This window comes from Triticum urartu, chromosome 7A (assembly GCF_056163025.1).
Source record: "Triticum urartu cultivar PI428250 chromosome 7A, HENAU_Tu73, whole genome shotgun sequence".
In the NCBI taxonomy this organism is placed as follows: domain Eukaryota; kingdom Viridiplantae; phylum Streptophyta; class Magnoliopsida; order Poales; family Poaceae; genus Triticum; species Triticum urartu.
In genome coordinates, this window is record NC_141879.1 from 28,249,947 (window position 1) to 28,264,631 (window position 14,685).

Consider the following 14,685-nt stretch of genomic DNA (forward strand, 5'->3'; position numbering starts at 1 on the left):
TATACACGAACAACTTTGCAAATACCCGATGAACATTTTTCAGAATAACAAATAAATAAATATGTGTACAATAAATTCTTTTTGTTTTCAACAATGTAAATTTTCTATTTTGAAAAATAATGAACATTTTCTCTCAACCTGTGAAATAAAGATATTTCCCCAGAAAAATCATGGTTCAAAATTGGTATTAGGTCGACCCATGTCGCACCCTGCGTGAGTGTTAGCTCTACTCTTCCACGCACTAGGCGCAGGATAGGAGCACTCGGCTGGTTTTTTTTTTATTAAAAAATGTATACATGTTTGGTTGTATGCATCGTTTTTTACCCCTTTGCATTTTTTCCTCAACTAGGTCTTTTCGACATTGATGCGGAGTCGACCAGGGGAGACTCTCCCGTTTCATGCTTCCTCCATCCACACCCTCGAGAGACTGATCTGGCAGTCCGAGCGGGCCGGATCGAGATTGCCTGGGAGGAGGGGGAGTAACATAGGTAAGGAGGTCGTAGAACTGAGCACCCTACGCTACCGGAGAGGTCAGTGGCACCAACCAGAACCAGGGCTGCCTCCCCGGCGAACAAAGGTCCTGCAACCGGTGCAGGGCAGCAGAGCCTTATCACCACCTTCATTGGAGGCTGCACGGTGGCCGGCGACGTCCTCAAGTGACGGCGGGAAGGGATGGAGAGGAGGGGTGGGTGGCTCGGGCGGCTAGGGTTCCGTCGCCCATTCGAGGCGACGCGAGAGCCGCGAGTGGGCGATGGTTCGGCTTTCTCGCTCACTGTTCCACGGAACTCTTTAGAAGCGTCACATATGTTTTCATGAGGTTTCGTTGTCTGCTTCTTGAGGTTTCATCGTGATGACAGACATCTTCTCCCCAACTCCCTGTAGACCAAAAAAAAAACTCTCTGTAGATTTCCACTGCAGTTCTTGTCCACCAGACACGAACGACACCCAAGAAAAGTCTACTACTTCCTTCGCAGAAAAAGAAGGGAAAAGTCTTCGTGATTTCTCTCTCTATCACAGTGTTCTCCGTGCACGTACCTTTCCACAATAGAAGAAGAAGTTGCCGCGCAACCTCCTCCAGTCTGTGACAGCAACCCTAAGTTAATGCCGCGCCATTAATCTGACACGGACCCGTTCCAAACCTACCGACTTGATTTCCCGTCGGCATCAAACGCGCAGCGTCGCTCGGACTTCCTCCTTCCAGTCGTCTCCCGCCACCGCGTCGTCCAGCACCTTCTTAACCAACACCAAGCAAAATAGGCAAGCCAGAGTCAAGTTCTCGGGCGCACGAGCTTGCCGATGGGTTGCCTGCGGCGCCGGCCGGAGCCGGCGGCCATCGACATCTCCTGGGTGTCCTGCCGGGGCGTCAGGTCGTCGCTCCCGTTCCACACGCCGTGCCTCTACGCCTCCGTCTGTCTGACGCCGTCGTCCGCCCGCAAGAACGTCCGCCGCCGCCGCGTCAAGACCCCCACCGACCGCGCCGGCGGCGAGAACCCCGAGTGGGACGAGCGCCTGCGCCTCCCCCTTCCCGACGACGCCTCAGAGGACGAAGCCGCGGGGAAAAAGAAGGACGGGCACGTTGACAACCACGACGGCGTCCTTCTCGTGCGGTTCGAGCTCAAGGCCGAGGTGGCCGTCCTCGGGGACGTGCTCGCCGCGTCGGCCGTCGTGCCGCTCTCCGACCTCGTCGCCGACGGCAGGACGCGCCGCGTCTCCTACCAGCTGGCCTCGTCCGAGGACCGCAGGCAGCCCAACGGCGTCATCTCCTTCTCCTACGCCTTCCACCACGGAAGCACCGTCGACGACGACCAGGAGGACCGCAGCAGCGACGGTGAGCCCGTATCGCCCGCTAGCCCGGCCCCTCCCCCGCCGCTGCCTCAGTCGACGGCGTCGTCCTCCGGGATGTACCCGGTGATAGACTGGGGGCCACTGGAGCACCTCGCGGTTTACCCGCCGGTGAACAACGACACGGTCACGTCCTCAAGCTCATCGGAGCCGATTGCGGTCTACCCGCCGTTGCAGGAGACATCGAGCCGTGGAATTTACCCGACGGTGGGCGAGCCGGATAGCAGTTTGTACCCCACAGTAGACTTTGCTCCGGTGAGCTGTTACCCGCCGATGACGGCGCCGTACTACTACGGTGGTGGTTTCGGGTGTCCGGCAGCTCCTGCATGGGACGGGCGATGTTTGTACGGTTGAAACCTCGGTTTCCACCCTTGTTTTTCCAGCGTTTCGTTGGACGGTGCGCCGACGGCTTGTACTTTTTCCCGTAAAATTCACGTGGTGATGCCAGTGCACCAGTGATGCTGGGGTTGTGCTGTGTGTTATTGGTGGTATTCGATATGTTCGAGCCGATCAAATTCGTATGTATATTTGTGAAATTTGTGTATGTTGTCAGATGTGCTTGATAAATTAAGGGCACCTTTGATTTGAAGGTCTTTTATAGGAAATTTCCATATGTTGGTGGTTTTATTAGTAGAATTGAATCCTGTGAATTTTTTTATGGAATCATTTCTACTGTACTCTCCACGAAAAATCTAGCATCTACTCCAACCTCATGAAAAAAAATTGTTTTGTTGTAATACAATTGAATATGAGACATTTTATAGAACATCAACTGGTTTTGGGCCGTTTTTTTTTTGTGATCAGATGGTCTGGATGCATGAATACTACACCAAAAGTATACTTAGGCGCCATGGACATTTTGGGTAGTTCAGCATCATAAATCTCTCAGAGAGCATCCCTGATCCCTCCAAGAACAATTACTATATGGAAAACGCTATGGTTCAGCTGGCGGATAACACACATTGTGCCTGGCACCTCCTACGTTTGATACGTGTTTTTATCCTTTTCTTATGTACTCTCCGCCTCCTTACGCCCACTCGCAGCCATGGCTGCTGCTCAAGCGCACACGTCCGAGCTCCACTCCCGCCACCATCTGCCCAGTTGCGCCGCTCCAGACTTCCATCTCTCTCTCTCTCTCTCTCTCTCTCTCTCTCTCTCTCTCTCTCTCTGTCGTTGCTCCTGCCGGCGATGCTTTTTTATACTTTTCGCAACAAAGGCTTTGTTGGCAAAGTCCTCCCGCAACATCATCTCTTGTCGCATAACTTTCTTGATTCACACCGCACATGCTATCATCTTTTCAGTGAAAAATTTCTGCAACATGATTCATGTTCCAAAAGTCCTCTCGCAACATGATCTATGTTGCAAGAAAGGTGAAGACAAAAAATAATCTACAACACCACCACTGTTGCAAAAGTCCTTCCGTAACATCATCTATGTTGCATAAAAAGTTAAAGACAAAATAAAAATTTAAGTGAATATAATGCTTCGATGGTTTTGCAACAAAGCAATGAATTTCACAAAATCTACCTTGTTGCAATTTCACGACTATCTGTGGCACAATCCAACGACTCGGGAGGGGGCGGATCATCTAAAAAGATCTGGAGGGCGATGCATAACGCGACCTATATGGCCCCATTGTATCACTATTCACGAACAGGCTCCAGCCATTTGATAAACATTATTTTCCTTAATAAATTGTATTTGTTCAGTGTATTCTATATCACAGAAACGTGGCCTAGCATTAGAGCTTGCAGTATGAGAATCAAACAGCAGGGATTCCCCCACATGCCGTGTACATGACCAGAGCTGCGGCGTGTTGGCTGGCATGGGCGCACGGCAGTGAGGGCTGGGCCGGCAACCTGGAGACACCGAGTAGTGTGTGGATGCAGACAAGCCTGATGACAGCGGCATGTGGCAACCGGAGGCAAAGGTGTGCGGCGGTAGCAGTGGCTATTGATGCTAGCGAAAGGGTTGAGTATTGCCTGCGAACCCTATATGAATAGTAAAATAGAAAAGGTACAAGTGAAATTTAAACAAATCTAAATTTCCGGGTATCAAAACTGGTTGATGATTCTACTCATGTGTGAGGTTTCGTTAAGGCAACCTACGATTCATAGCGAGAAAATACTGTCTGACCTATGATTCATTCAAACATTTTTATACAATCAATTTTTTTGACTTATCTGCCGAGAATACGACGAATGTCATTTCTTTACGGAACTTCATCCGGGAGTAGAATGAACAACCAGGTTTGATACTTTGAAGAAAAAAATCCAGGTATTTCTACTTATTTTACAATTCATATAGGGTTCACCGGAACACAAGAGCTCCAATGTACCATAAAAGTTCCCTTAAATAAACACAAATCTTGTAAGATTCTAATGGGCATGACATTCCAATTGTTTGTTTTTCCTATTACTACGTTCTTACAATCCTATGAATCAAAAAGGCCCTAAGTTGAGAGTAAATATTAAGCTACTTCACGACTTTTCTACTAATTGGTATCAGACGATCACATGCAATTTAATTAGTGCGATACTATTTGACAATAAACATGCCACATGTCAGATTTAGTCAGTTCTCCGAACTTGTCTAATGATATTTGGAACCATATGTTAATATAAGAAGTTAGCCTAGCTTACTTGGATAGAGAAGTTGATATTTTGAAACGGGGGGAATATTATTGTACATGCCGGCTATTAGGTTGGCTCTAACTGACATGGCACCTCGTTATAACCATGCTCTAATATGTTACCATCATATAATACTTTTCAAGACAAAATGAGTCTATAAACTAATAAGTACAACCACCTATGACACTACCTTTATGTTACTCCCGACTATGAAGGTAGTAACATAGTCTAAGTTACTCCCCACTATGACTATCGCATCTGGAGAACAAGTAACTGACTACATATTGTACATGTTTGAACCAAATGCACGAGAGATACACAATAATTGTCTACTAAAGTTCATGATTTGCCTTCATTCAATACGTGTATAAACGTGCTCGAATACTCATAACTGTACTACTTACCGATACGAAATCAATGCAAAATGGTACTTGTCAATAATGTAGCACGCATATATAATGTTGAACTTGCAGCAAGCTTGACAACCCACCTGTTGACACAAATTTATATTGCCGGTATCAAATAGCTCATGACTTAGGAAAGCTGAAAAAGAAGTAGCATAGGGATACATGCCCAAAGAAGAAAATTAGATACCGGTTGTGTGATGAGATCGGGAATGGGAGACTTTGGGAAAGAGAGTTGTGCTAGCATGTGGCGACCTTAGGAACTCAACCATACTTGCATGCATTCCGGCATTCGTGCATTCATCGATGCTGTCTAGTGTAGCTCGATATGGCTCCATACACCAGGATGTGGAAGCGTGGGAGTGTGTGGAGTTTATTCGTTTTCGGTTCACGTTTGAGTGCATAGTTGCCCTACGAGCTTACACGCATGGGTCGACTGGGCGCACATTGGTCGTCACAGAAAAGTTCGTACTAGTGAATTAGCATCATTGACAACGGCATTTAGCTGTGCATTGATGCTTTTGAGGAATCTACAACGTCGCATCCTTGCAATCTGCCAATAAACAAAACCGTTTTATCATTGTGTTCGCGTCGTACATGGATCTCCTGGATGATTCCGGCTGGACGGTGAAATTCTGAAACAGCTTCCGGCCTGACCAGGATTTCCCTATACGTATCCGACTCTATATCCAAATCATAGATACGCCGTGCAAAGCTCCAAACCCAAAGCAGCTAGAGTGGAGGTGTTAGCTGGTTTGATCGCCACGACCAGCGGTAATTCTCATACGAAGAAACACACAAAGAAAGAAGATCCAAGGGTGCAGGTTCTGCCATGTTGCCCGCCATGGTTGGGCCGCCGAGGAGCGTGATGGTTGAGCCGGCGAAGAAGCAAGTTTTTCCGGTACCAGAAATCCACGCGGCCGCTTCCTTGGCGAGAGAGGTCGTGACACGCTTAGCTGCGTCCCACCCACGTGTCACGACCCATCCGTCAGCAACGAGTTCTGTTGGAAATATGACCAAATTACTACGAGATTTAATCCGAATAAACAGAAGATAAATCATGACCACAGCAGCAGAGATTAAACTAATCATGCGAACTAGCATAGCAGATGAACATATCATATTTAGGGCACATACTGGAAGCATGAATTCTACCACGATCTCGAACAGGAAGGATAGAATCACATACGGTGCAGCGGGTGCAGCACCGCCGGTGTTGACGTTGTCGCCCATGTCGTTGAGGACGAGGTTGCCGAGGTCGGGGAAGAAGTCGTCGTTCGCGAAGTCGTCGCTGCCAGCAGTCGCGCGAGTGCGCTCCCCAAAAACCTGATCGCCCCTCTCCCGTACAGGATCACGAGAGGCGGGGTTCCAGAGGCCTGTTGTCGCTTCTCGCGGTGCACGCCGGAAGGAGGGATGGAGAAGACTTGCTTGGCAGCGCAATGATCTGGAACGGTGGTGAGAAACCATACGAAGCGGCGGCGGCTAGGGTAGACGTCTGCCTGACTATATAGTGCGGGCCGGATAGGTCGTGGGAGTAAACCCCACGTCCGAGTCGTCACGATCCAAAAGAATCGGAAACGGTTCAGTAATTAACGCGCCCGTTAATTATTAAATAATGACATTAATTTTCCCATGCAGCAAAAATATAGACAACATGCATAGCTCTGTCCTCGGCTCGGCTCAATCCCGCAACCCGCGGCGCGGCGCGGCGTGACGTGGCGTGGCGAGGCGAGCGAGTAGGTCTCCTTTTCTCATGCTCATACAAGTGGTAGAAGAGCTCACCTTATAAAGAGGTGCAACTCTCTCTCAACTTCCAGGGTGGGACTAAACTTTAGCCTCACTCACTCCACTCACATGTGTGCATGAATGGGCCAAGAGAATTTCAGAATTTTAGTTGGGCTTTGAGCCAAAGGCCTACTAGCAAAATTTCAACAATCCCCCACAAAGTCTCATTGGCACATCTCATGATTTAGTTCCAAAACATTGTTTTATATATCGGTGCTTAGTGGAGACTGTGAAGTTGAACTTCCACTTAGAAATTTATGCTACACTAGATCACAACTTGAATAGTGGACTATGCCTTGAACTACAAGTTTTCTGTTAAACTAGTTTCACACCAATTCTTGATCGATACTGGGCTACCGCAAGGCTTCCCCGTGGGTGGAGCGTATACGTCATATTCCAGGGCCTTTCATGAATTTATTAGAGAACACCCAATTATCACAGACTGCGACATTAACAGTCAAATTCATATAGGTGTGTTCTTTAGAAGATGTTCTGCAGGACAACATCTCTGCTTACCCGAATAAGCCACTTGGAACACATTAAGATAAGTATCAACCTGCCATGCAGATCAGGAGAGTATTGCATCTTCACGGAGTGGGATAATTAATATAGGGATACTCTCCTCCCAGCTGACCAACAGCTTGTCTCCCACTTCTACTTCACGGGATCTCCGATCACATAGAGTGGGTTACCACTATGGACAACTCATGCGGTGGGTCTCAAACCCATCTCCATCGATACATTATCTATCACATTACGTGATAGACCCTTTGTGAAGGGATCTGCCAAGTTTTTCAACGTTTGGATATAATCCAACGTAATAGCTCCGGAGTTCCTCAATTTTCTGACAGATTTTAGTCTCCTCTTCACATCCATTGAGGACTTCATATTGTCCTTAAAACTGTTTATCTTGACGATCACAGTTTGATTATCACAGTTCATCAGGATAGGGGGTATTGGTTTTTCAACCATAGGTAAGTCCATCAAGAGTTCACGAAGCCACTCTGCTTCAACAGTGGCAGTGTCTAATGATGCGAGTTCTGTTTCCATAGTTAACCTCGTTAAGATGGTCTGCTTGCAAGACTTCCAGGAAACAGCGCCACCACCATGTGTAAAAACGTAACCACTTGTGGCCTTAATCTCATCAGCATCAGATATCCAGTTTGAGTCACTATAACCCTCCAGTACCCTTGGATACCCGGTGTAGTGAATTCCATAGCTTGCGGTGCCTTTCAAATAGCGCATAACTCTCTCAAGCGCATGCCAATGATCATCTCCCGGTTTTGACACAAACCGACTCAGTTTGCTCACAGCAAAAGAGATGCCACGCAGCTCCGGCCACGCGCTCGTCACGCGCCTGCCACGACCTCGACACGCCCCGCCACGCCCCTGCCACGCCCTCGGCACGCCCCCGCCATGCCCCCGCCTCGTCCCGACATGCCCCTGCCATGCCCCCGCCATGCCATAGCTCGTGTTCGTCGGTCTGCTCGCTCGGACCGAGCTTTGACCGGACTGGACCGAGGGATTTTCGGTCCCATTTGCAGGGCCCGGACCGGCTGAATTTTATGACGGGCCAGGACCGAGCCTGGCCGGACCGAGCGGGCCACGAGCCGGTCCTAAAGACCGCTCGTGCCGTCCACCCTAACTTACAGACATCTATGTCTCTTTTTGTGCTCTCAGTAGGACGTGGGTGACAATATGAAATTACTGAAACTGAACGGAACTAAGCCTGATCTGTTCTCTATTGGAAATATGAGCAAATTGCTACAAGATTTAATCCGAATAAACCGAAGATAAATCATGACCACAGCAGCAGAGATTAAACTAATCATGCGAACTAGCATAGCAGATGAACATATCACATCTAGGGCACATACTGGAAGCATGAATTCTACCACGATCTCGAACAGGAAGGATAGAATCACATACGGTGCAGCGGGTGCAGCACCGCCGGTGTTGACGTTGTCGCCCATGTCGTCGAGGACGAGGTTGCCGAGGTCGGGGAAGAAGTCGTCGTTCACGAAGTCGTCGCTGCCAGCAGTCGCGCGAGTGCGCTCCCCAAAAACCTGATCGCCCCTCTCCCGTACAGGATCACGAGAGGCGGGGTTCCGGAGGCCTGCTGTCCCTTCTCGCGGTGCACGCCGGAAGGAAGGATGGAGAAGACTTGCTTGGCGGCGCAATGATCTGGAATGGTGGTGAGAAACCATACGAAGTGGCGGCGGCTAGGGTAGACGTCCGCCTGACTATATAGTGCGGGCCGGGTAGGTCGTGGGAGTAAACCCCACGTCCGAGTCGTCACGATCCAAAAGAATCGGAAACGGTTCAGTAATTAACGCGTCCGTTAATTATTAATTAATGACATTAATTTTCCATGCAGCAAAAATATAGACAACGTGCATAGCTCTGTCCTCGGCTCGGCTCAATCCCGCAACCCGCGGCGCGGCGCGGCGTGACGTGGCGTGGCGAGGCGAGCGAGTAGGTCTCATTTTCTCATGCTCATACAAGTGGTAGAAGAGCTCACCTTATAAAGAGGTGCAACTCTCTCTCAACTTCCGGGGTGGGACTAAACTTTAGCCTCACTCACTCCACTCACATGTGTGCATGAATGGGCCAAGAGAATTTCAGAATTTTAGTTGGGCTTTGGGCCAAAGGCCTACTAGCAAAATTCCAACAATTCCCCACAAAGTCTCATTGGCACATCTCATCATTTAGTTCCAAAACATTGTTTTATATATTGGTGCTTAGTGGAGACTGTGAAGTTGAACTTCCACTTAGAAATTTATGCTACACTAGATCACAACTTGAATAGTGGACTATGCCTTGAACTACAAGTTTTCTATGAAACTAATTTCACACAAATTCTTGACCGATACTGGGCTGCCGCAAGGCTTCCCCGCGGGTGGAGCGTATACGTCATACTCCAGGGCCTTTCATGAATTTATTAGAGAACACCCAATTCTCACAGACTGCGACATTAACAGTCAAATTCATATAGGTGTGTTTCTCAGAAGATGTTCTGCAGGACAACATCTCTGCTTACCCGAATAAGCCACTTGAAACACATTAAGATAAGCATCAACCTACCATGCAGATCAGGAGAGTATTGCATCTTCACGGAGTGGGATAATTAATATAGGGATACTCTCCTCCCAGCTGACCAACAGCTTGTCTCCCACTTCTACTTTACGGGATCTCCGATCACATAGAGTGGGTTACCACTATGGACAACTCATGCGGTGGGTCTCAAACCCATCTCCATCGATGCATTATCTATCACATTACGTGATAGACCCTTTGTGAAGGGATCTGCCAAGTTTTTCGACGTTTGGATATAATCCAATGTAATAGCTCCGGAGTTCCTCAATTTTCTGACAGATTTTAGTCTCCTCTTCACATCCATTGAGGACTTCATATTGTCCTTAAAACTGTTTATCTTGACGATCACAGTTTGATTATCACAGTTCATCAGGATAGGGGGTATTGGTTTTTCAACCATAGGTAAGTCCATCAAGAGTTCACGAAGCCACTCTGCTTCAAAAGTGGCAGTGTCTAATGCTGTGAGTTCTGCTTCCATAGTTAACCTCGTTAAGATGGTCTGCTTGCAAGACTTCCAGGAAACAGCGCCACCACCAAGTGTAAAAACGTAACCACTTGTGGCCTTAATCTCATCAGCATCAGATATCCAGTTTGAGTCACTATAACCCTCCAGTACCCTTGGATACCCGGTGTAGTGAATCCCATAGCTTGCGGTGCCTTTCAAATAACGCATAACTCTCTCAAGCGCATGGCAATTATCATCTCCCGGTTTTGACACAAACCGACTCAGCTTGCTCACAGCAAAAGAGATGCCACGCAGCTCCGGCCACGCGCTCGTCACGCGCTTGCCACGACCTCGACACGCCCCGCCACGCCCCTGCCACGCCCTCGGCACGCCCCCGCCATGCCCCCGCCTCGTCCCGACATGCCCCTGCCATGCCCCCGCCATGCCATAGCTCGTGTTCGTCGGTCTGCTCGGTCGGACCGAGCTTTGACCGGACTGGACCGAGGGATTTTCGGTCCCGTTTGCAGGGCCCGGACCGGCTGAATTTTATGACGGGCCAGGACCGAGCCTGGCCGGACCGAGCGGGCCATGAGCCGGTCCTAAAGACCGCTCGTGCCGTCCACCCTAACTTACAGACATCTATGTCTCTTTTTGTGCTCTCAGTAGGACGTGGGTGACAATATGAAATTACTGAAACTGAACGGAACTAAGCCTGATCTGTTCTCTGTTGGAAATATGAGCAAATTACTACGAGATTTAATCCGAATAAACAGAAGATAAATCATGACCACAGCAGCAGAGATTAAACTAACCATGCGAACTAGCATAGCAGATGAACATATCACATCTAGGGCACATACTAGAAGCATGGATTCTACCACGATCTCGAACAGGAAGGATAGAATCACATACGGTGCAGCGGGTGTAGCACCACCGGCGTTGACGTTGTCGCCCATGTCGTCGAGGACGAGGTTGCCGAGGTCGGGGAAGAAGTCGTCGTTCGCGAAGTCGTCGCTGCCAGCAGTCACGCGAGTGCGCTCCCCAAAAACCTGATCGCCCCTCTCCCGTACAGGATCACGAGAGGCGGGGTTCCGGAGGCCTGCTGTCCCTTCTCGCGGTGCACGCCGGAAGGAGGGATGGAGAAGACTTGCTTGGCGGCGCAATGATCTGGAATGGTGGTGAGAAACCATATGAAGCGGCGGCGGCTAGGGTAGACGTCTGCCTGACTATATAGTGCGGGCCGGGTAGGTCGTGGGAGTAAACCCCACGTCCGAATCGTCACGATCCAAAAGAATCGGAAACGGTTCAGTTAATTATTAATTTCCCATGCAGCAAAAATATAGACAACATGCATAGCTCTGTCCTCGGCTCGGCTCAATCCTGCAACCGGCGGCGAGGCGAGGCGAGCGAGGAGGAGCGCGCGTGTAGGTCTCCTCTTGTAATGCTCATACAAGTGGTAGAAGAGCTCACCTTATAAAGAGGTGCAACTTTCTCTCAACTTCCGGGGTGGGACTAAACTTTAGCCTCACTCACTCCACTCACATGTGTGCATGAATGGACCAAGAGAATTTCAAAATTTTAGTTGGGCTTTGGGCCAAAGGCCTACTAGCAAGATTCCAACAAGTTCTACCGCCTCCTCGTGGCCTATGCCAAGGACGACACGGAGATCACGGCCGCCACCGTCGAGGCGCCTGTGCACAAGCTCCTCCGCGGTCACCCTGACCTCCTCGCCCACTTCAGCAGCTTCCTGCGACAACCTCCTCGCTAGTTTCAACAGCTTCCTTTGAGGATGTAGTTAGCTACCTACACCCCGCATGCGCATAATATTATCAGATATACTAATGTGTTTGTTTGGCTTTGAATTGAATTATTGTTAATAGTATTAATTATATTATAAATTTCCTTTTTTTCATTTTTTACATTAATTTACAATTAAATTCAACACTATTATTATTGGATCTTCATTTGTTTGTGTGGGTTTCATTTGCGAAATGTTGTGATCAAAATTTTGCCACCCATAAAATTGTGAACAAATTATTCTAAATGTTCAAGGCAACCAAGTGTGGCAACGGCTATCAAAAAATGTTATTTTCGAAGTTCGGACTGACCAGACGCATGTCCTCGCTTAAAGCAACGCCGGACGGCTATGACACACATATTTTGATTAGGGCTCGAATTCTTGTGTCATGGAAATATTCTCACAAACATGCAATCTTTTTCGGCATGTACTGGAGTCTTGAAAATATGAACCCACCTACGCCCTCCTACTTGTAGACTTTCTTTGCTTCACACATGTAAAAATAAATGACTTTGAGTCGAGTAAACGAACAACTGGATCAATAGCAAGGATTCTTTCCTTGAGCACGGATTTTTGACGCAATGCATAGTTGGATTGCAGTGCTCAGCTAGACATCAATCAGTATTCGTCAATATATGTACCACAAACATCAACCAAAAATATACATTTATTTGAACTTTATGTACGCGCAAGTAAAGGAGGTTACCATTTCGAGGAGTAGAGATCCTGACTGTCTGTGAGAGCAAAAGAAAAAAATTCAATGGCATTTTCAGGAACTAGCATTGTCCAACATGTTGTCATGAAACAAACATGAAAATAATACCATTAATAGTAACAAAGATATTGATTCGATTCGATCAGGATCCAGGAGTATTACATACAGAGTAGTACAAGTATGAATGTACGATAATATTACGGTCATGCGCAGGTCTAGCTAAGCTAGATCCTCACAGGAAACCGTTGACGCATACGATGGTTGCCATTGCAGGAAGCTGTTGAAACGGGCGACGATGTCGGGGTGTCCGTGGAGGAGCTCATGCACGCGTGCCAAGATGACGGCCGCGGCGGGGGCCTTGGCCCGGGCGTAGCTCTCGAGGAGTCGACAGAACTCGGTGCCAGCGGCCTGGTCGGATGCGACAAGGCAGGTGTAGACCACTCGCAACAATGTTAAGGGCATCTACAGTTGGACTGTACAAATTTGACTCCCCAGACATCCGCGGACGCGTCCGGTCAGCGTCCGGGCATGTTCGTTTTGACTCCCTATTGATCCATCCATGCAGCCATGTTCCTTACTTGTTTTTCCCTTATATGTCTGGTCATATGCATGTGATTAGTAGAGAAGGAGAGAGAGAAAGAAAAGAAATAATACGAAAAAAATGCTATGTGGTGAGCTCAATTCTATGTGGCGGACGCAGGACCACTGACCGGTCATGTCCGGTCACTCCTCATACTCATCTCATATATGAGATCAATATGATGGCTGCCGACAGCCTAAACATTTAAGGAGGCTTTGAGGGGTCCAGTTGGGTTAATTTTTTGCTTCCCTCTCATGTAGTCATGAGATTTAATAATAAACATTAAATTTTCCTTGACCATGTCGTTTTTCAATTCAGAGAATTATGCATGGTGATGATTATTGTGATTCATTGTTTATGTTTCGGTGCTCATCTTCTACACAAAAATGCGACGAGAACTTGAAGCCTAAAGTAGGGATGGCAATTAAAAGTCTCTTCATGTGCAATCCTTTCTTTCTTCGTTACATGCATGCATGCATATAAAATCTCATCGCACCTGCACTCCACTTCTCACTAATTACATGCACGCAGAAAAAGGTAAAGAAGTAACGATGTCATTCCAAATTCTTCTATTTCGAAATTTTAAAATGTTTTGTAGCTCAAATCGCCAGTCTGATTCATGATCCCTTTTCATCATTAAATCTGTTGTTATGAGACTTTTAAAATTAGATCCAATCTTGATATGTTTCAGCGACTTATTTTCTGGTCCAAAGTTACCATGCATAGGGTGTGTTATTATCAGCCCTGCAATATGTAGTTACCAGACCATTACCTAGAATTTAGCGGGGCACAAAAACTACTTCTCCCACACTTCATAACACATGCACATGCATGCATGCACTAGCGGACTAAAATCTGACGTCATCCTAGATTTTTCCTATATTTTAAAAATTCAAAATGTTTTATAGCTCAAATCATCGGTCCAATTCAAAATCCAGTTTCACCATTAAATCCATCATGATGAGATCTTTGAAACTAGATCCTATATTGCTATTTTTTGATTACTTTTTTTGGCCCAAAGTTATCATGCCTGGGTACGTAACTACCCCGCTTGCAATATGTAACTAACCTTGCTGTTTACACTGAAGTCGGGGCATACAAATTGGTTCTTCAAACTTCACGCCACATGCACATGCATGAATGCACTAGAGGGCAAGAGTTGATGTCATCATAGATTATTCTCATCTTGAAAAATTCAAAATGTTTTTTTATCACAAACAGTTGGTCCGATTCAAAATCCATTTTAACCATCGAATTCGTCGCGACGAAAGCGTCAAAACTAGATCCCCATGCCCATCGAGACCGTGAGTAAATTACCATGGTATTTATAAAGAATTTACCGGGGTATGTTTCGTCAAATCCCCTTGCCCACCGAATGGGATCAGAG

General features: G+C 47.4%; 1 protein-coding gene across 1 annotated transcript; it reads left to right on the forward strand.

The window, feature by feature from the left end:
- Positions 1-1,185: 1,185 nt before the first annotated feature.
- On the forward strand, positions 1,186-2,469 carry LOC125523130 (uncharacterized). The gene has a single exon (XM_048688180.2). The coding sequence runs from the start codon at positions 1,297-1,299 to the stop codon at positions 2,194-2,196; it is 900 nt and encodes a 299-aa protein (XP_048544137.2). The 5' UTR covers positions 1,186-1,296; the 3' UTR covers positions 2,197-2,469.
- Positions 2,470-14,685: the final 12,216 nt, after the last annotated feature.

Coding starts and splice junctions, on each gene's coding strand:
- LOC125523130 (XM_048688180.2), top strand. CDS start 1,297: ATGGGTTGCCTGCGGCGCCGGCCGGAGCCGGCGGCCATCGACATCTCC.